Source organism: Dendrobates tinctorius, unplaced genomic scaffold, assembly GCF_039654945.1.
Source record: "Dendrobates tinctorius isolate UK_male_01 unplaced genomic scaffold, ASM3965494v1 ptg000015l, whole genome shotgun sequence".
NCBI classification, from domain to species: domain Eukaryota; kingdom Metazoa; phylum Chordata; class Amphibia; order Anura; family Dendrobatidae; genus Dendrobates; species Dendrobates tinctorius.
In genome coordinates, this window is record NW_027361683.1 from 3,017,681 (window position 1) to 3,041,500 (window position 23,820).

Here is a 23,820-nt window from a genome sequence, read left to right on the forward strand (position 1 = left end):
CAGGGCTAGTGTGTGTACTTAAAATTCTGTCCCCAGCTAATTGCTGAGTGGCAGCTCCATTATAAACTTCCCCTTCCCTGCTGGGCATTGCCAGAGCAGCTCACAAAGCGCCTTTGTGTGCCTCGGTGATCTGTTGGTGTCTTGGGGTCCACTGAGTGGTACCCTTCTGGGTGGTGTGGAATCAGGACCCTGGCATAGCCCTGTTTCTTCTATGTACTGTGACTTTACTTTAAGTAAACTTTATGTTCTTTATACCTGAAGTTGTGCGGTGTCATCAAGTTCTACATGTCTTCTTTTTGTCCACATGCTCAGCTGCCACAGAATCCCAGTTGCTGCCCTTCCGTAGTTTGGGCAGGCTCGGGTCCCCCTCTGTGGTATACAGGGTCCATATTATGTCCCTGGGGGACGTCCACCCCCTCGCCCTCGGCATGGAGGCACCTGCTGGGCCTCGTTTGCGGCCATAGTTCATGACACTGCGCTACCTGAGCCACTTGTGTGGGTTGTAGAGTCCGTCTCATGCTAGTACGAGTGTGAAAGCGCAACCAACATTCAAAAGTGACCAAAACAACAGCCAGAAAGCATTGGTACTGAGATGTGGTCTGTGGTCCCCACCTGCAGAACCACTCCTTTATTGGATGTGTCTTGATAATTGCCAATAATTTCCATCTGTTGTCTATTCCATTTGCACAACAGCATGTGAAATTGATTGTCAATCAGTGTTGCTTACTAAGTGGACAGTTTAATTTCACAGAAGTTTGATTTACTTGGAGTTATATTCTGTTGTCTAACTGTTCCCTTCATTTTTTTGAGCAATGAATATATTTCATGGAAACTTAAAAGTGATCATCCTACTGTGGCTGATACAGAGCACAGATGGATTTGTACAGATAAAGGCATGATGAGGAAGGTTTCTGCTATCCCAAGAATATTAAGGTGTAGGATCCTGAATAGGTTTGCAGTTGTGCATAACCCTACTATATGTTCACCCTTAAGCAGTGCTCATAAGCAGAAACTGTTGCAGTGTTCACAGACATACATAAAGATTACTTTTAAAACAGTCTTGTTCACTTATGCGTGCTGTACAGACCTGAATGATCCAGAGTTATGGATGGTGGTGGATGGCCACCATGCAACAACTAGGCTGCAGAGACATGGCAAGGTCAAGTTTTGTGCTGTAATAAAGGGGAGAAAGCTGGTAGTTCCCTTTCAAATTTTATTTTAATCCTAAACTTTATCTATTAAATGTCATAATATAATCTTTTTTTCTAATATACTTTAATTATTAATTCCAAATCCTAATTTTATTCATTTTGGAACTACTGTCACAGCATGTAAATTGGCTGATGGGTTTTTAGAAGAGAGAAGGCGGGACCTGTGCACTATACAGGCTGAAGAGCAGGAGAAGGAGACAGTGGTCTTGTCGGGGCTTAAGTCCCAATCCCGCAAGATGTGTTTCAGGTGCAGTGTCCTACATCTTGGTGTTTAACTACAGTAGGTGTATACACCCGAAAATGATGCAAGACACAACACACAGTGACTTTGTCTGCACCATTAAAGTCAATGGCCCTGTGGACGAAAACGTCCAAAACACGTTTTGTGGGACATTCGAGCGTCACCCCCAACGGGACCATTGATTGTGATGAAGAATGCAGTGGGAAAAATAACTTTAGCAGTGCAGAAAATTAATACACAATGTTTTTTTTTTGGTTTGCATCGCAGAATTCATTGTCTCTCCTGTTTTTCTGCCTGTATCGGGTACAGATCCTGCCTGCTCCCCCCTAAACATACATTAGTTAATTAACTTGCTGTAGCAGTAGTTCCATGATATATAATTTTTTTTTATTTCAACTGATGAGGAGGAGGATTGGGATATTATGCATGCTTTGTGGTATCGCTAAGGAGATGGCAAAATCATCTTGAATATCCTGATGCTACAGTGATGGCTGCCTAAAATCAGTAGCAGCAGGACTTTGTTGAGGAATGTATAACCCTAAGACAACAGGCATACTGACTTGGAGTTATTGTAGTGCCAACAGTACCGTACCACTTATAATGGCAAACCATGTGGCACTTGCACCAGGCTCCCCCTTACCACCAACCCGTCGTCACACTTTCAACTGTATTCGCATCTTGGATTCAGATACGGTTGCAAGCAATGATGGAAGAGGGCGCCATTAGTTCCATCTTTCATTATTCTCCCTATATTTATGAAGTCTTGGAGCAGCAGGCATGACAATGTCACTACATCAGAACCTTTGTGCTGAGCAGTGCAAAGGTTCAGACAACGAGCTGCAGTTGCAAAGGGTTTTTTTTTAAATGAATGAGTACTTTGTGGGTGCCATTACACCACTTGCAGGGCTACTTTGGGGGCCATCATACTTTTTGGAAGGCTAAGTTGGGGCCATTATACTATTTGGAGGGCTATATGGGGAGCCATCCTTCTGTTTGGAGGGCTATTTTGAGGCCATCATACTATTTGGAGAGTTATTTGGAGGGCCATCATACTATTTGACGGGGTAGTTGAGGGGCCAACTTACTATTTGGATGACTATGTGGAGGTCATTATATTATTTAGAGGGCTGTGTAGTGGTCATTATGTAAGGGGGTGAAATGTTTTCCTTGCTCTGCCTCCTTTAGTGTTCTTAATGTTTTTATAATAATCCAGTAGTACTGCTACATGTCGTCATGGATTACCACCCAGAATCAATAGTATTGCCACACTGTTATATGTGATACCATTTGCTTTAAATATGTTGTGTTTTATTATATAATGCTATGTTTTAGATAGGGAAAGAGTAGTGCACTAGAGGGGGGCACTTTAGTATATAGAGCTCTTAGTAGGATGGGGTTAAGTTTAAGAGGGCTGCCGGGAGTTAAGGCTAGGTTAGAAGGAAGTTAGGTCAGATGGGGCCAGGGTGCCCGAAGTATCCACATCAGCTATAGGCTCAGGACGGCTGATCAGCCACGCAACATTAAGTAGCGGAAGTCCAAGTTATCCACGGCTATTGGACTTCAGTACAGTGAGCCAGAACAGTAGAGAAGATGTGGTGACTCGTAGCCTGGGCGGACGCTCTTAGGGCGGGAGTCGGACGGATTGAGGAACAAAATGATGCTGTAGCTTCACAGGGAGCAGTAGTACAGATGGGTCAGATGCTTTTCCAGAGGCAACTAAACCAGGTGGTGATGATTTCAAGTCTGGGGCAAAACAGGCAGAAAGAATTGTCATCATGGCAAGGTTAGGCCAGGAAGAAGCTGGGAAGCAGTCTAAGACGGTCCAGTCCAGGTACGTGCCATATAGAAGTGTCAGCAAAGTAGGGAGAGCTGAGGAAGCAAGTAAAGATGGATGTGTTATCAATGACGTTCCAACTGTGCATATGCTGTGTGAAGTTGTCAGTAAAGAAACCGTTCAAGTTACCATGGACTGTGTCTCAGTTACTGGGCGTCACAGAGGGGCCATTGCTGCTGGGGAAGTGACAAGGGGGACCCGAGCCTGGAGATGCAGGTACGCCAAACAGTGGATTGTATTTTTCTGTGAGGGAAGGCCTGGACACTGATGCTTTAGTGTCTCTCGCCACGACTATAGTCCTGGCCGACCCTTACAGCTATACTGTTTGGAGGGCTGTGTGGGGGCAAATTATACTATTTCAAAGGCTATGTGGTGGCCAATATATTATTTAGAGAGCTGACTAGGGGTCATTATACTGTTTGGAGAGCTGTGTGGGGGCAAATTATACTATTTTGAAAATTAGATGGTGGCCAATAGATTGTTTGGAAGGCTGTGTGGGGCGATTATACAGTTTGAAGACCTGTGTGGGGGCTATTATACAGTTTATAAGTCTGTATGTGGTCCATTATACTGTTTTAAGGGCTGGCATACTTTATAGGGGCCATGAAAGGGTTATTTTGGTGCATGCGAACACTAAAGAGCTTTAAAATTAGCGGATTACTTTGTAAGGACTGCAAAATTGTGACATTTGCTCTTCTGTGAATATTATTTTTTTATGTGTGAGGGGGGCCCAGGTTTAACTTCTGCTGTGCTGCCCCGTGATTTCTATGTATGCCCATGAGTACCAGACATGGAAATGGAAATATCAGGTTTAGGTAGGTAGAAATGGATGGAAGAAACACAAGAAGCTCAGTTTTGGAAAGATTTAGGTTTAGCTAGAGAGATGATATGATGTTAGACACAGTGGACAGACAATTACTAGTATTTTGTACTAGTGCGGGGGTGATTGATGTAATGAGAAGAAGTATATAATTGGATGTCATTAGCGTAGAGGTGGTACTGAATGCCAAATCTGCTGATAGTGGTTGCGTCTTAATAACAGAGAGAAAAGAAGGGACCTCGAGGAACCCCTGCAGCAAGGTGAAGAGGAGATGAAGAAATAGCCAGCAAATGACACCGGTAGGTTCTCTATCGGGTTTGGTAAGAGCCCCAGCAGGAGGATTAATGGGGTCTTCTAACAGAACATTAACTGAGCATTAAACCCCTGATGTGTATTGTGTTAGCGCTTCGTTACTTCCTGTGTTTTCTCATGTTTCAGTTTGATTCACAAAAAGATGTCAAATCCAGTGCTACATGGCTATTGTGATTACTAATTCTTTGCAGTCCATATAAAACAGTGTAAGACAAGAATAGAAGAACTTAACACTTAGCCGGCATCATACTTGTCTCCAGACATTAGGAACACCAGAACCTTACAGATGTAGCAGGGCTAAAATGATCAGTTAGCTTTTTAAGGCTGCTGTGTCTGAACATGGTAATAGCGCACTGAATTAGGATGACAGCGCTTGCAGTCCTATGTAAAACACAAAGCTCCCTCGGAGCTGTGCCACATGACAAACTCCCCTCTGCAGCAGATTTTCACATGATCATAGTACAACGTGCTAGTGAGTAGTGTCGCCCGTAAAGCGCTCGCTGCTCATTCGCCTGCTGCTTTCAGTCTGTGCTCGATCACATCTTTTCTCTAATATGTCCAAATTTCTATTCTCTGCTCACTCTGCAGCCTTATCACCCCCCCTTTCTCATAGAAAACCCAACACGTGTGTACTCCCTCCCCGTCTACACTCTTATTGGCCTGTGCTCCAGGCTCTGATCCTCCTTCCCATTCCTATTATGGAGCAGCCTGAATCCAAACTGGGAGCTACAAACAGCAGCAAGAGCAGCATCAGTATCAGCATCTCTGGGTACCACTGTCCACACAGCATGGGGCTCTGCAGCACCCTCACCTGCCTCATCTGCCTCACTCTGCCTTGGTGCCTCTCAGCAGAGCAAGGTAGGTACTGCCAATCACAGGGCTGAGTGTCCATGAATGAGACAGTGCTCTATGTGCGAGGCAGGGATGATGAGAAGGCTTATTTGTTCTCAGAGGAGAAAGTCAGGCATTTACTACAATGTGAGCAGGTGTATGAATGCACGTCCGGCGTGATCAATGACAAAGGCATAGATTGATATTAATAAAAAAAAGCATTCATAGACCTGGAGATCACAGTATATTAACTTCAGAGGCTTTACATGAATTGTATCTATAGTGTGTGCACATTGTGTCATTGGGCATTACCGAGATGACATTTACTTGTGTGTTTGTATTAATGGCAATATCTTTGTAGCATGCGATCTGTATAGCCTTCCATTACGTTACTGAGGCTGGACGTTTCTATGTATGATATATATATATAAATTTGTCACTAATTGAAATACCATTAAATTTGCAAATGGATGATGCCTTTGGGCATTTTCATTGTAATTTATTATACTACCATACTATAACTATTGGAGAATTATTATTATTTTGACAGTTTTTGTATATTTTTTTATTACTGGATGCTTTGCCATATCTGACTGCTGGCATTTACTCAGCGGTGTATGCATGGTATTGATATCTCTCCTTTCAGTGAATAATATGGTGCCATTCACAGAAGTAATGGTTCATATTACATGTGCTGTCTGATTACTAATATTATCCATGAAATGTTTTCACTGTTTGGATGTGAAATGGAAAACAGCTTTTCGCACATCGCATGAATTTCCATAAGACTAATATAGAAGGCAATTTTCTATTGTGTTGATCTCTGAACAATAAATTCATTGTCCTGGGTAGTGTAAATCTGGAGGGTTGGGCTGTCTGTGTCTGCCCTTTAAAGCTTGGTTGACCTTTTACCCATCGATGTGTATGAGCATGGCTTTTGTGCCATTGGCAGCGATGGGGTTAATATCACCTGTTGTGTCATCTGAGCCTACCTAGAAAAAGCTTCGCCGGGACATTGCTTAAAATCCACCCTAGCCTTCTATCATTGTTGGCACCCTTGACATTGTCGTGCAGTGTTTGGCGAGCCCGGTAAGTGGGAGGTAGTGAAGGAGTTGCAAAACAAGGGCTATGTTTTGGGTAGGATACCGTATTTCGGATCCTAGGGCTGAGTTTCACAGCAGTAAGGAAAATCATTGTTCAGTGATGCATGAATGATTTCTAATTGACTGGACTCTCAGTATCTTAACAGAGCGAGCCAGCAGGGAGGCTGCATCTCTCCACAATGGCAGCTCTTTACTGGATCAGGCACTTGACTACTGGCACAAGATGGCATAATTACTTCCTGGTGACAAGAGGCAGCGTGGCCACTGTCCCTGCCTCCGAACTGCCACAGGCCAATCATTTTAGGCTAATGACAGTCATCTCACACATGGTCTTTATGATTTTAAGATTACTCATTCTGGATGGAAAGCTTCTCAAGGGCTTTGTCTATGGAGAGTTCTACTTCATGTCTGAAGCTATGTACAGATTTTATGTGGCACTACATGTACCAGATAAAGAGCGTACAGAGAGAATAGGACATGTTTCTGGCCAGAGTCTGTGTGAGAAAGTAGGTACTTTACTGTAAAGCTGAAGAGTAAAATATCTATTTATCTATCCCATATCTATTTATCTATCTATCTATCTATCCCATATCTATCTATCTATCTATCCCATATCTATCTATCTATCTATCTATCTATCTATCCCATGTCTATCTATCTATTTATCTATATATCTATCTATTTATCTATATATCTATCTATCATCTATCTATCTATCTATCCAATATCTATCTATCTAACTTCTATCTATCTATCTATCCCATGTCTATCTATCTATCTATCTATCCATCCATCTATCTATCCCATATCTATCTATAAATTATCTATAAATATCTCTGTCTATCTATCTATCTATCTATCCATCTATCGTATCTGTCTATCTATCTATCTATCTATCTATCTATCTATCTATCCATCCATCCATCTAACGTATCTGTCTATATCTATATAAAATAAATAGTGGAACAGCACATTAAATATAAGCACATCAGGTGCAAGGCCTCCCATTCAAGGAATCCCTTCTTTTCAAAACAATGTAATAAATAGAAAAAGCAGGCACCACTCCAATACTTATAAAGAAAAATCAGAAGGACTTTAATAGCCTTGGTGGCGTGGCAACATTTCGGTTATAATGATCCCTTTTCAAGCCTCTATCTATATCTATCTATCCATCCATCTATAAATTATCTCTAAATATATCTATCTATCTCTCTTTCTCCATCTATCCATCCATCCATCATTCCATCCATCTATTTCTCTATCTTAGATCAAAGGTCTGGTGAGCCAAAAAATTGCCTGTATTCACATGGGCCATTAAAAAGTCCAATTAATCCACTTGTAGTAATGTCTGCGTTTTGGATCCACATATAGAAGAGTGATAGGATCACAACCTGAGGTTTTGCATTCACAGAAACTTGGAACTGGTGCTGCTTTGATTCATTTTATCTATCTATCTATCTATCCCATATCTATCTATCTATCTATATATCTATCTATCTATCTATCTATCCATCCATACATCTCTTTTACGTACTGGAATTTTCTCCTAAGTCATATATTTGAATATTTTTCCTTAGATATATTATTGTCCTCATGTGTAAGGTGTGCCATGGGATTTGTGGCAGTGGCTATGATTTCCTGTATTACCTAGCCACTAGGATACGTATATTCTCTCCTAAGGAGCATGTACTCTCACAAGTCACCGAAGCACTGTATAACACGATGGCCATCAATGAACTTTTAAGTCTGTAAAAGTGCTGTAGTTGAATGACTTTTTTCTAGAAGTCCATTAATACCAAGACTTCAGAAGCCAGAGGAAAGCTGATGAATTGTGAGAAGGCCAGGGTGGCAGAGAGATGAGAGGGACAGATTTAGGCAGGAGTGTAGTAGATAGAAACAGTTCAAAGATGAGGCAATTCTGAGCTCGGAATAAGAGGCACCCATTGATGGCACCAGAGATTGTAGCCGATATACAAGGATGTGTCAAGCTATGCTGAGCCTTCCAGAGAATTTGGGAAATGTGGAGTTTGTAGATATTAAGATTATTTTATTCCAAGAATAAGAAGTGTAGTTGTCTGTTCTTTTATGTATATATCTGTACTGGATATGCAGAGCTGTAGTTGTAAGATAAGCTTTACATTTCAATATTCTGCAATATATACAAGCACTATTTTATATTAATATGCTACAGTTGTATAACAACTCTTGGAAATAATACAGCATGGACCCTAAAATAATGACCCATTTTCTCCCATGCAATAATAAAACACTTCTAGATGCAAAGCTGTCAGAATTGTGCAGTGACTTGATGGGATCTATGTATTGTGCATCTCCTGCCATATTTATTCCATTGAAGGCTATGTTCACATAAGCGTTTGAAAAATTTTCCATGTTCATCCAGAAAAAAAACCCAGCCGATTTGCCATCCGTATTGTCACCAGCACGCCATCCGAAAGGCATCCGTTTCTACACGTCAATAATTAGGTACTTATATAGGGACAAATGCGGCTTCTTACGTTAATAATTCTATAACAGATTTCTGTTCACTAATGTTTAGATGAGTTCATCCAAAAAACAGATGAGATCATGCCGGAATTTTTTTTTTTCAGACTGACCATGGTCCATGTAAAAAAACATTCATATGAATGAGCGCATTGATTATATTGGTGTGTGTGCTCTCTGTGTGGCGTCTGGTTTACATCACTGTGAGCGAACATACGTCTGTGTGAACGCAGCCAAGCAGGTTCAGCATCACGACACTGTATAGCGAGACACACAGCTGTCCCACCTGTTCTGCCTTGGCCACTGTCGCTGTCCTATCCTTATGCAAATTGTCTCTTCAGAGAGGAAGAGGACTAGAACTCTAGTGCCACCTATTGGAGGTAGCAATCCTAAAAGTCAATGTTGACCCTTTAACGAGCCTTCTTACATGACTTAGGATAAAAGCCAAGCCAGAATCTCCATTTGCAGACACTGTGTTTCGGGGTACTGCCCCTCATCAGTGCAAAGTGGGATTCCATGACTTCACTGAACAGCTCCCCCTCGTGCATAAAAATCCTTGCATTTTACTTTGATCCGAATATCGCCTCCCTCAGCCTATGTAATTCAGTGTTTTCCTATTTCCTTTGTTGATTTTACTTTCAAACTTGTAATTATTAAATGTTCAATAACAAATATGCCGAGAATTACACGTACTGCCTTTGTGCCGGTGACTGCGGTGTTGTCCTTTGGACAATGACAAGTAATATTTATTCCTTTGTTTCTCTGAGAGTACTTTTTACTGTGCATAATTTGGATTATACTGCAAATCTGGAACACAATGCAAAGCTGATAATGGAAAATGTCATTGTATCTGTTAAGATGAAGCAGATAATGTCTGCTAGTCTCTGACAGGGGTTTAAATAGCCTGTCTGTTCATTACAGTATCGTCTGGGAGAGAGGCATAGTACCTCAGATAAACTTATCCTGTGCTGCCGGTACTGTACATTTCTGCTGTGAAACCTTAACCCCATTGACGTCTGTTTCCTTTACCTTGTCACGCTTCCTTTTATGACGGAAAGTTCTTTTGTTTGAGTGTCTGACAGATGAACGTTCTTCTATGGTATCTACGCCCACTTGCTCTACATAGTATACTTTTGGAGGAATTACATCAAGCTCTTCCTTCTACCACTTTTATGCCCATATAAAAGCGACCATTTCCTTAAACAGTAAAGAAAAAGGGTATAAGGAGTGTCATGTAGAAACCCTGTGACACACTTTGTTCTACTATTCGTTACATAGTACTACAATATGACCTAAGAGGTATGGATAATATTTTTTTTTTATTTTAATTAGTCCTTTTGTTCTTAGACTTTAAACACAATAACATTTTTCCCTGCAATATAAGGATAAGTCCAATTTTTGGATCACATGATTTCATTTCCAAGCTGTCATCAGAGATACTAATCATTTTAAAAAAGCCCCCCCTTTATGTGGCGCTCCTCGAAAAATAAGCAAGCAAAATATATTGTACAGTCGCTCCATACCATTATTGAGCCATAATAAGATAGCCACCATGATATCATATATCACATGAACGTGTGGTGATGAAATTTTCACCATTGTCACAATATCCATTTACGGGGAAAAAAGTCAAGTAATCTGCCATAAATACATCTGTAATACTTGCGTTGGTGATGTCTATGATTTCCAGAGCAAATCCCCTTTTAACACTGCTCAGTGATTTCTGTTGTGGGAAATGTGACACAACATTCGAGGAAAAAGTCTGTTCCGATCAGTGACAGCTTGCCTAGAATGATGTGTAAGATTTTCAGGAGCCGAAATCATTTTCATCGATTCACCAATGTGTCCTTTTCATATGTGTCTATCAAATATTAGAAAATGACTAGATTTATCCCTAAGGCATGCATAAGAAAGCACTGATATCACTGACAATGATGGGGAGATGGATTATTGGAGCACTTCTAAATAAACCATCATTAACCAGTATGTATGAAAATCTTTCTCTCAAGAATCATAAAACATTACAGTTGGAAGGGACCTCCTGGGTAGAGATGAGCACATTTGTTCACATTTTGGCCCCGAATCTGAGTTTGACATATTCGGGCCATATTCGAACACTCTTCATGCTGAATGTATGTTTGATGATCGGTTCCAAACATATTCGGTAATTTTTACTCCCATTGACTCTAATGAAGTTCAGCTGTGTTCGACGAATACGGAAAAAACAATATTCAAGTCCGATCGTATTCGGAACTGAATCTGAACAAATTCGCTCATCTCTACTCCTGGGTCATTGTGTCAAACTCCCTGCTCAATGCAGGATTCGCTAAACTATCTCAGATGTCTGTCCAGCCTTGGTTTGAAGACTACATCTAGCTAGAAATGGTTTCTAGCTGGTCTCTTATCCTAAATGGAAAACTATAATGCTCAGGTATAGACATTTGTAATGATGTGTCCATACAGAGTAATGTATAACAATAGTGGAATCCAAAGGGTAAGTGTCACTGTCCTGTTATATGCTCCAAGCATGGCTGCAATATTCATGGTGTAAATGTGAATGGCAAGGTTTCAAAGACAAAAACATTTCTCCAGAACAATTACTCAGATTACTTCAGAGTCTTCACCCATTATGTATGTAGAAACCTGATGGTGTATTCCTATTAATGCACTTTAGCACCTTCATACGGTTCAAGTTTTCTGGTCCTCCTTTTGCTGTTAATTGGTTGGTAATTATATACTATATTCATGGGAAATCCGAACAATTATAAGAATTATATAAAAGAAGACAAATGTTGTCCATGCTACAATGGAAGTAGATGCTGCTGCAAAGGCAAGGGGTGATTGTGGATTTACACGTATTGTCTATTTGGATGCGATACATGGAATAGATCCACAAACTGCTTTAGAGATTTATATATATATAGTATGATACGTCCTTTATGTCAGCTTTTGGTTAACAAGTTCATGTGTTCGGTTCTTTATGCACTATTGAATTACTCAAATATATGAAGGAAAAAAGGCGAAAAAAAGTCCAATACAAGAAATTTATACAAAAATACAAAAATAACTTTATTAGCATAAATCCAAGGTACAAGAAGCAGTGAGATAAGAGTCAATATGACCATAAAAAGCACATGGGCAAAAATGGGGCACATGCAGGTATGTGACCACAGGGATAATAGTGATTACAACAGTAAACAATACAAAATTAGAGAATCCTACATCATCCCTTAGTAATACAAACAGCCAGTCATAATATATATTGAGGCCAATAGGTATCATTACCCCCTGTGGTGGAAACTACCACCACACATACTATGCACTGGACATGTCAACATCCAGAGAAAAATTTTTTTTTTAACTACATAATATTACCTCAGACTGGTCGATAGTAAAGGTCCTACCTGGTTGTACCCCCCCCAACGCACGTTTCGGCCAGATGGCCTTTGTCAAGGGGTGAGTAACATAGGAAGTGATGAGTATTTAAAATATGGAGCCACCAATGAAATTGTGAGAACTAAACACCTGACCTGATAAACCAATACAATGGTACATCATATCGCCCTCCCAGGAAATGACATATATTATCATAGAGGTGGAACCTGACTGGCTCCTTATGCACAAAGGAATGAATCCAACACTCATGATCACTCAATGTTTCAAATAAAATGCCCCCATGGATTGCATAATCAATGGCGCTGCCAAGCCGCTACCATGCACCTCAAAATAAGACTAAATCCTCATGCAAAACCTTCAAGGGTCCGCCCCTAGTAACACCAACATAGCAACAATGCCGTCCCTCATAACGTCACATGGCCGGCGCCGCATACTGAGGCTGCCAAAAGTTCCGCCCCCAATAGCGTCACATAGCTCCAATGTCAGTGGGCGGAAACTTCAAATGAAGATCCCTCACTCCATTAGCCCCATGGCGCATCTCGCCCCGCCCATGGTGACGCAGGCATCGCCGCGGCAACCCGGACGCGAGACGGCGTCGGCATCACCTGACCGATGATGTCACGCGCACGTGACCAGTCACCGGGCAACACAGATGCCGAAAGCCGCCGAGCGCAAAGGCAGCAGTGGCCCACATGCATACTGGGAGGACAAGGTCGTCAGGGGGGAGGGGTAAATGGTAGGCTGTTATTTTCCGCTTGTATGTGGGGATGAAGACTCAACGCCTGGCAAATCTGTGATGCGGATCCATTTTTATTTATTATTATGATGTTTTTATTTTTCTTTCTTCTCTTTTTTATTTATTATTTTTTGGCTCTATTATTATTAATTTTTTGTGTTTTTGTTTCATTGTTTTTTGCTTTTTGTTTTTTATTATTATCATTTTTCATTATTTTTAATTATATAATCGAGGATATTATGGAGTATGTTTACTGCGGTCAGCAGTGGTTGACTATGATCATTAGATGATCTAAATATTAGGTACACACAATTATATATGCTGCCCTTGGGTAAAACTTATAATCCAAATATTCTCATATTTTGTTTTTCCTTATTTGTTTCCTTTTTTCTTTTTTCCTTTTTATTTTGTGTTATGTTTATGCGTCCTGTCATCACATTTATGCCCTTTTTGTGATTCATTTTAATGGGCCCCACATGGTTTGTGTGCTCATGGGTGGATGCGTATGTGTCCTTTAATTATTCTGCCTATTATCTTTATAGCCCTACCATTTACCCCTCCCCCCTGACGACCTTGTCCTCCCAGTACGCATGTGGGCCGCTGCAGCCTTTGCGCTCGGCGGCTTTCGGCATCTGTGTTGCCCGGTGACTGGTCACGTGCGCGTGACGTCATCGGTCAGGTGATGCCGACGCCGTCTCGCGTCCGGGTTGCCGCGGCGATGCCTGCGTCACCATGGGCGGGGCGAGATGCGCCATGGGGCTAATGGAGTGAGGGATCTTCATTTGAAGTTTCCGCCCACTGACATTGGAGCTATGTGACGCTATTGGGGGCGGAACTTTTGGCAGCCTCAGTATGCGGCGCCGGCCATGTGACGTTATGAGGGACGGCATTGTTGCTATGTTGGTGTTACTAGGGGCGGACCCTTGAAGGTTTTGCATGAGGATTTAGTCTTATTTTGAGGTGCATGGTAGCGGCTTGGCAGCGCCATTGATTATGCAATCCATGGGGGCATTTTATTTGAAACATTGAGTGATCATGAGTGTTGGATTCATTCCTTTGTGCATAAGGAGCCAGTCAGGTTCCACCTCTATGATAATATATGTCATTTCCTGGGAGGGCGATATGATGTACCATTGTATTGGTTTATCAGGTCAGGTGTTTAGTTCTCACAATTTCATTGGTGGCTCCATATTTTAAATACTCATCACTTCCTATGTTACTCACCCCTTGACAAAGGCCATCTGGCCGAAACGTGCGTTGGGGGGGTACAACCAGGTAGGACCTTTACTATCGACCAGTCTGAGGTAATATTATGTAGTTCAAAAAAATTTTTTTCTCTGGATGTTGACATGTTCAGTGCATAGTATGTGTGGTGGTAGTTTCCACCACAGGGGGTAATGATACCTATTGGCCTCAATATATATTATGACTGGCTGTTTGTATTACTAAGGGATGATGTAGGATTCTCTAATTTTGTATTGTTTACTGTTGTAATCACTATTATCCCTGTGGTCACATACCTGCATGTGCCCCATTTTTGCCCATGTGCTTTTTATGGTCATATTGACTCTTGTCTCACTGCTTCTTGTACCTTGGATTTATGCTAATAAAGTTATTTTTGTATTTTTGTATAAATTTCTTGTATTGGACTTTTTTTCGCCTTTTTTCCTTCATATATTTGATTAATTTTTGCGATAGTCCTATTGTGTCCAATTATATACCCATCTTCTATGGTAATTCATAGTTGTGTAACTGTTTAAATCTGTGTAAATGGGGTTAATTTCCATGAAACTATTATACTATTGAATTACTGTAAGCCATATATTAAATGCCTAGTTTTAGGTAAGGTGGCCTCAGACATTTTCTGTTCAAAAATGTTAGTTTTGGCCATGGACCAGTTAGGGACAATGTTAAGATCGGTGTTGGACAGGGATGTCAACGGCCCCATAGTAACATTGACTCTTGGGTCCCACTGTTCAGCTACTTGCAAATATTACATTACGTTCATTCACAAACTATGCTTCTACTGAAAAGCATACTGGATACTCTGTTAAATGAATGATCTGATGCTGCCTTTATCTGTACGATAATTCCTGTGTTTCCCTGTGGACTATTTTGAGCCTGAGTAGGCTTTTGTTTTCAAGCTATATTATAATCATGGGCAGGAGTATGTCTCTATCTTGCTTCCAGGTGTCAGGCAGTTGCTTATCTAGTTCTCTATATTATCAGTTTGGGCAGTGGGAATTGGATCTGGCACATTGTAGACAAGCTTTGGTTTTCGATGACTACTTTACATTTAGAAGCGGAATTACTTCTCACTTCCCTGTTGCATAGAAGAAATTAAAAGTGGAATTGCTCTTCTTACTTATCTATTGTATGGAAGAATTTAGGTACAGTTCGTAGTTCGGCTATGTTCATCTTTTGTTTGTTCCATTAAGATCTAAGGGATCTTGTGGAGAGTCACAAGCCAGGTCTGGCATGCCAGTATGAGGAGACATAAATGCCTTGCATGCTCCTCTAGGAAATTAAATTGTCTCCTGAGAGAGGAAGAGGACTTGAACTCTAGTGCCACCTATTGCTACTTCCATTAGGTGGCACTACATATAGTTCAAGTTCTCTTACTCGCCAAGGAGACTATTTGCATATTTAGTTACTTCCATTAAAACTTCATAAGTTTTCCAATAAAAATGAGCAATGTCACTAATTATGTTTTTCTGTTTTGTTCTTTCCAAAATTGGAACATTTCTTTAAAATGTTTCCATTCAGATATAGATAAAGCAGCCTTGGTAGGAATTCCCTAATGCTAAGGTTAGGTTTTCAGCACTTTTCTGTGTATTGGTTTCATGGAATGAAGAAACCTTGTATATGTCAACTCGAGGCAGCACAGTGGCTCAGTGGTTAGCCTTACTGGGGTACTGAGTTCAAATTCCACCAAGGACAACATCTGTATGTCCTTCCCGTGTTTGTGTAGGTTTCTTCCGGGTACTCTGGTTTCTTCCCACATTCCAAAGACATATTGATAAGGAATTTACATTGTGAGCCCCAATGGGGACAGTGCCAATAATGTCTATATAATAATAATATGATCCTCTTCTTCAGAAACTGTCATCAGGTTCCTGCTGTTAACCAGGGACTATGTGCCTTGGCTGACTTGTTTGAAGTAGGTCCTCAGACAGCTTTTCCTTGCACAGATCCTTTTTCTCCGCCAGGTCTCTCCCTATATGTCCACGTACAAAATTAAGGTTTTGATAGCTCTCAGGTTGCACAGTGGTGAAAGGTGACTGGTGCGTAGGTTTCACTTGTAGTGGGAGATGGCACCAGAGGTGAACATGCTCTGGAGCTGTGCAGGTTAACCTAAGATAGGAATTCTACAAAATGTGATATGCTATCCAAAAAAGGTTTCAAGTTGAATAGTTGGCAAATAGAATTAACTTTATTAGACTCCACAGATTGATAGCTCACAAACCATTTTTCAGCTTCAAATAGGACAGGATTCGCCTAACTAAGGCTCCTGTCTGAAGACGAAAACCGGTTTTGTGATCTATCAGTCTGTGGAATCTAGTAAACCAAATTCTATTTGCCAACTATTCAACTTGAAACATTTTTTGGGTAGCGCAACACATATTGCCGAATTCTTATGCGTCCACGTAGGTAGAGATCTGTCAGTCTAGGGTATTGAGGTGAGGAGAAGCCGTATATACTTTGCCATGATTTGGGCTTAGTGGCACTATTGTGCCATTCATAGAATACTGTACTGTAATATGCATAATTAACGTAAAAGATCAATTATCACAAATTGGCATTGATCTGTCTTTTCAATTCAATATTGCAGCATTTTTAACAAGATGTTTGGAAAATCCTAGATGTGCATTTTGGGAATCATATTGTACAATAAAGAGTACTTGAAATGTTGTATTTAGGGTGAAATATAATTGTGTTTATTGTCTATAATAACACAGAAAACAATAAAGTATATGTAGAAGAGATGGAAAATGCATTCTTACTGTTGGCACACCAATTAAAATACAACATTTGCCAGCCTGCGCTACATACCCTTCCATTCCACAGTCACTCAAAAGTCATAAGTGTTGTCTATGAGGCAGAAATTTCTATAAATATTTTTTTCTCCAGCAGAAATAGAGATACGTTTCTGTAAGCATCAGGACAATGAACACTGAGTGTAATACAACAAGGTATAAAATTGGGTCTGATAGCAATAAACCCTAGAATTAGTTCTATTGGTTTATGGCAAATGAAATTTGCAGTGTAGGTAAAAGGTTACTGACTTACAAGATATGGCAGGTCACTAACAGGATGCATATTATTCGTACACAGGTCCATATAAAAGAAGAAACTGCTAGTACAACATGATAGACAATAGGTGGAAAATGGACTGCTTATGAAATGTTACAACTTATAAATATAGAGTCTTACCCCGTACAATTGCAGATCAGTTTATTTATTTTACTTGCTTCTACAACCACATTAATTAGAATCATAGAATGTTAGAATTGGAAGGGACCTCAAGGAGCATCATGCCCAACCCCCTGCTCAAAGCAGGATTCACTAAACCATCCAGATGTCTGTCCAGTGTCATGATCCAGGTCAGGGTTTGCTTTCTGCTTCCCGACCTGGTCAAGCGGGGGGTTAACCTTCTCTGCCTCTCTCTGGTGTGTGGGCGGCTATTTCCCTGCGCTGTGGCTGGCAACTGATGTCAGTTATAGTTCATGTCTTCGGCGAGAGCAGCTGACCTAGCATACCCTGAGTGTGTCCTTTGATACCTGTCTGCTTGTGTTTGTATTTGCCCCATTCCCTACATCTGACTTACTGTTTTCTATGTGACTGTTCCCCGCAGTGTATGGCTTGACTTCTGACCTGCCCATCTGTCGTCAGTTCCTATTTTGGAATGTTCTGTCTGGCTCTGACCTTTGACATGTTTCTGGCTGTGCTTTCATCTCGTCCTCTTGATACCATGCTCACGACTGGCTTTTTGACCTCTGGCTTGCTTCAGACCTTGCTCCTGCCTTCCCCTCTGACACTGAGTTCCTGGCTGTGGCTGACTTGGCTTGTATGACCTCTCTACTGCCCCCTAGCGGTGTTTGCTCAGCTCTATAGATCTTCACTTGAGGTGAGCTCCAGTTACCTCCCTTCCTCGCCCTCTGGTGTTTGTCCCTGTGATGCATGACATCCAGCCTCTATTTGAAGACTTCCATTGTAGGAGAACTGGCTACCTATCACGGCATCCTGTTCCATATCGATTTATAGATATGATCATCACTGTTCCCATTGGGGCTCACAATCTAAATTACTTATAAATATGTCTTTGGAGTGTGGGAGGAAACAACTGCAAACAAACTGAACATATAATACATACTTCAACTGGACAGCTATGAATTAGGGCTGTTAACCAGAAACGCGCAAGCTTATGAATCCCTAACTTTAATCTCTTTTGTTCTTTTCACCATATTTTAATCGCACAGTAAAAGTTATGCTTTAATATATTTTTTTCTTTCATTAATTTTGAAGTTCAGTCCCTATGGACTCTCGCTCTCATTTTTGTCTTGGATACCAGCTCGGGTTGTTTCCATGATTCATGGACAACACCCTGACCAAACAAGGTCTTCTCAAGCATCCATAGTATAGTATGTATGTGGATATTTTACTGAATTTTTCTCTATTGTCTTTATTGGAAGATGAGTTAATTATCAATTTTTCTTTCAATTTGTGGGCTCAGTGCCTACTATGGAGCAGATATACAGTGTGTTATGATTCCACCACACGGCAGGGGAAGAGGGTGCCACTGAGCTCCACCCACCACTGACCCTACCTACTTGCCGGTCCCACCCTAGCCGGTGGGCGACAACTGGGCGGCAGTCCCTACCTCGGCGTAAGTGCAGGGAGCTACAGTGAGGGTAAACCGAGGGTGGAATGAGTGCAGGACAACCTAAGGGAGACAAGCAGCAGCAAGGAGGACTCCTAGAGTGAAACTAAAGAGTGAATGAACCTGAAGGGTAAAACCACGAAACCCAAAGCTAACACAAAAAATACTAAGATTTCAGCAAAGACCAAAGCGGAAAGCTGGAGTCCCAGAGGTACTCAACGAAAGAGAGACCGGGAGGCTGTCAGAGGTTGTACCGGACAGCGCTGTAGGGAAGACAGGAATCCATACCACAGAAGAATCACCGGCAGGGAGTGAGAGCCCTGTAGAGTGCTAAATAGGAAAAAGGCGGGACATAAGCACAGGAAACAGTGAAGCAGCCAATCACCAGAACGGAGGAAGAACAATGAACGAAAAAGGACTAGTTGATCAGAAACTGTATATTAAGAATGGTTGTGTGGCACAGCAAGTAAGGCAGCGAGACTTGCTGTGGAACACAGACTAGACCCCGGTACAAATCCTGACATTACCCCCTCCTTTATGAGGGGCCCCTGGACCCTCACACAGGTAAGGCTTCTCAGGAAAATTGATATGGAACCTCTTACATAACCTGGGAGCATGAACCTCAGAATGAGACACCCACGACCTCTCATCAGGGCCATACCCCTTCCAGTCCACCAGGTACTGTAGGACCCCACGAACTTTCCTGGAATCCAAGATCTTTTTTACCTCAAACTCGGGGTGACCAAGTACAACAACAGGAGCAGGAGGTGTGTCAGCTGGACAAACTGGAGGTACATAAGGTTTTAGGAGAGAGACATGGAATACCTTATGCACTCTCATCGCCTGGGGGAGATCCAATTTGACAGAAACAGAGTTGATTATCTGAGATATTTTAAAAGGACCAATGTACCGGGGAGCCAGTTTACCAGAGGGGACTCTTAGTTTCAGATTTTTAGTAGAAAGCCACACTTTCTGCCCAACTTCAAAGGAAGGACTTCTCCTCCTTTTCATATTAGCAAAGTGGCATTGTGACTCCTGAGCCTTTTTGATGTTGCTTTGGACTTGCTCCCAAACTGACCGCAGATCAGAGGAAACAATCTCTACCTCAGGATTGTCCGAGGGGTCCTCAGAGAAAGAGCTGGATTTAGGGTGAAATCCCATGTTGCAGAAGAAGGGAGATATCCCTGTGGAAGAGTTTACCCTATTATTTATGGCAAACTCTGCCAGGGCAATAAAAGATGCCCAGGTCTCTTGCTTATCAGCCACATAGCAACATAAGAATTGTTCAAGGGCTTGATTGGCCCGTTCTGTCTGACCATTGGTCTCCGGGTGAAAGGCCGATGAGAAAGCAAAGGGAAACGCCAATTTTACTACAGAAAGCTCTCCAGAATTTGGAGACAAATTGGGTACCCCTATCTGACACAATATTAGAAGGAATTCCATGCAGCCGCACCACATGATTTAGAAACAAGGGGACCAATTGCTTGGCGGATGGCAATTTGGGTAAAGGAATAAAGTGCGCCATCTTACTAAAGCGATCCACCACAACCCACAAGGTAGTCATTCGCAGGGAGGAAGGTAAATCAGTAACAAAGTCCATGGAAAGATGGGTCCATGGCTTGGAGGGAACAGGTAGAGGACATAGTTCACCCAAAGGCTGTGAGCGGTTAACCTTAGACCGGGCACAAATGTCACACGCCTTGACATAGGCAGTGGCATCCCGGTGTAAAGTCGGCCACCAAAAATTTCTGGAGATTGACTCCATAGTACCAGAGATACCAGGGTGACCTGAAAGAGGAGAGTTGTGGTGTTCATTCAGCAGTCTCAAACGCAAATGACAGGGAACGAACCATTTATTATTGCTTAACTTCAGCAAACAAATCAGAGGAATTAGCAGCCAAAAATACTTTATCAGGTAAAATGGGAACAGGTGGGATGTTTGACGGTTGTTCAGGCAAGAAGCTTCTAGATAGCGCGTCTGCTCTGGCGTTTTTGCAGCCGGGTCTGAAAGAAATCACAAAATTAAAACGTGAAAAGAACAACGCCCACCTTGCCTGTCTTGGATTAAGCCGTTTGGCCATTTTGAGATATTCAAGATTTTTATGGTCGGTGAGGACAGTAACAGGATGTTTGGCCCCCTCCAGGAAATGTCGCCATTCCTCAAAGGCCAATTTTATAGCGAGCAGTTCCCTATATCATAATTTTTTTCAGCTGGGGAAAACTTCTTTGAGAAGAACGCACAGGGTTTCAAACGAGTCAAAGACGAAGTCCCCTGTGAAAGTACTGCCCCTACCCCTGCCTCCGAGGCGTCAACCTCAACAATAAAGGGTCTCTCCTGATCGGGCTGGGTAAGAACAGGAGCAGTGGCAAAGCTCTCCTTAAGAAACGTGAAGGCATCCACTGCATCTTTACTCCAGTTTACCAAGTCGGAACCTTTCACAGTGAGATCTGTGAGAGGTTTCACCACAATGGAGAAGTTTTTTATAAACTTGCGGTAAAAATTGGCAAACCCCAGAAATCTTTGAAGAGCTTTCAAAGATGCAGGACGAGCCCAATTAAGAACCGCTTTTACCTTCTCCGGCTCCATTGTGATGGCCTGGGGTGTCAAAATATGACCCAAAAAAGATAGACTTTGGACCCCGAAAATACACTTTTCTTGCTTGGCGAAAAGTTGGTTATTGCGGAGTACCTGGAGAACATCCCTTACATGATTTAAATGTGAGTCCCAGTCAGGAGAGAACACTAAAATATCATCCAGATAGACAATTACATAGCGGCCAATAGCATGTTGGAAAATATCATTGGTGAAATTTTGAAAAATCGCCGGAGCATTGCACAGCCCAAAGGGCATAACTAGACACTCGAAGTGGCCCTCGGGGGTATTGAAGGCGGTCTTCCACTCGTCGCCAGCCTTTACACGAATGAGATTATACGCCCCTCTCAGGTCCAACTTCGAGAACCATCGAGCCCCCTGAACCTGGTTGAACAGGTCCGGAATCAACAGTAGAGGATATTGGTTACGGACAGTTATTTCATTAAGACCTCGTAGTCTACACACGGCCTAAGTCCTCCATCCTTTTTACTGACAAAAAAGAAACCTGCGGCCAGAGGTGAGGTGGACGGACGGATATGCCCCTTTCTTAGAGCCTCTTGTACATATTCACGTAAAGCTTCTCTTTCAGGAGGTGATAAATTATATAGGCGTCCCTTAGGGAATTTACAATTGGGAACCAAATTGATAGTACAGTCATAGGAGCGATGAGGTGGCAACCGCTCAGACTCCTTCATAGAAAAGACATCTGCGAATTGGCCCAAAAGATTCTGAAGAGAAGCTTGTATGGAGACGATACCACAAACGTGTGTTAACAAGCATTTCTGTGAACAATCTGCACCCCACTTCTCCAATTCACCAGAAACCCAGTTAATGTTGGGGTTATGGAGCTGGAGCCATGGAAGCCCCAGTATGACACTAGTTGGAAGGTCATGCATAACCAAAAATGACAGCTGTTCCACATGCAGTACACCAACCTGAAATGATAGCAATGGAGTACAGAGACTAATCTCCCCATTTGCTAGTGGGGTGTTATCAATACCAACTAATTTAGTGGGGTGAGCGAGTGGAATTAAAGAAATACCCAATGAGACAGCAAACTCATAACACATAAAATTAGCAGTAGCCCCTGAATCAATCATGGCAACTCCTTCTCCCTTAGAGGAGGTGAAAGCAATAGAAATTGGCACTAAGAGTCTCTTAGAACTTAAAGGAATTACCTGTCCACCCACAGGCCTAGGTGGTGTATTCCGAGAAGATTCCTGTGGAGTGCCAGGGCGCCGCGGGCAATCCTTTATCCAGTGCCGAGGATCTCCGCAGTAAAAACAGGTTCCAAGTGTGTGGCGTGGACGGCAAGGACTTGGATCTGTGGTAGCTTGCATGGCTCCCAATTCCATAGGTTCGGCAGCTGGCAGATTCGGAACAGCCGGAGTGACCCTAGAGAAAACGGAAACTTGTGCTGCTGCCTGCTCCGATCTCCTCGCCCTTAACCTGCGATCTATTCTGACCATTAAAGCCATCAGCTCCTCCAGAGACTGGGGCAGAGTGTAGTGTACCAATTCATCCTTTAGGGCTGGTGAAAGGCCCCGCTGAAATTGATTCCGAAGTGCGGGATCATTCCAACGGGTAGCTAAGCTCCATCTACGAAACTGGGTGCAATAAACCTCTACCTCCTGATCACCCTGGGTCAGGGAGGTAAGGTTTGCGTCGGCCAGAGCGACTTGGTCAGGCTCATCATAAATATTCCCTAAGGCTTGAAAGAAGTTGTCTACAGAATCACGGAGATTTGAATCTGGCGGCAGAGAGAAGGCCCACTCTTGGGGTCCCTCCCGTAAGCGAGAGATTATGATACGGACTCTTTGAGCTGGGGGGCCAGAAGAAATAGGTCGTAACTGAAAATATAATTTACAATTTTCTCTAAAAGAAGCAAATTGGCTTCTATCTCCGAAAAATGGCTCGGGTAAGTTAACTCTAGCCTCAGGATTAGTTGTCCCTGCAACGGCAGCTGCTTGAATTTGCTCCTGACGCTGGACCTGCGCAGCAAGATCTTGCACCAGCTGAGTAAGACCCTGCATTTGATTGACTAAAGAGGTCATAGCGTCCATAGGGAAGGCCGGTGATTCTGTTATGATTCCACCACACGGCAGGGGAAGAGGGTGCCACTGAGCTCCACCCACCACTGACCCTACCTACTTGCCGGTCCCACCCTAGCCGGTGGGCGACAACTGGGCGGCGGTCCCTACCTCGGTGTAAGTGCAGGGAGCTACAGTGAGGGTAAACCGAGGGTGGAATGAGTGCAGGACAACCTAAGGGAGACAAGCAGCAGCAAGGAGGACTCCTAGAGTGAAACTAAAGAGTGAATGAACCTGAAGGGTAAAACCACGAAACCCAAAGCTAACACA

At 42.4% G+C, this 23,820-nt stretch overlaps 1 protein-coding gene across 1 annotated transcript in view; it reads left to right on the plus strand.

Annotated features, from left to right (window-relative positions):
* Nucleotides 1-5,131: 5,131 nt before the first annotated feature.
* EPHA10 (EPH receptor A10) overlaps nt 5,132-23,820 on the plus strand; it is a 1,119,172-nt gene continuing 1,100,483 nt past the window's right edge. The window contains exon 1 of the mRNA XM_073562411.1: nt 5,132-5,276. Within this exon, the coding sequence (XP_073418512.1) occupies nt 5,207-5,276 (70 nt within the window). The 5' untranslated portion in view covers nt 5,132-5,206. The remainder of the gene's footprint in view (nt 5,277-23,820) is intronic.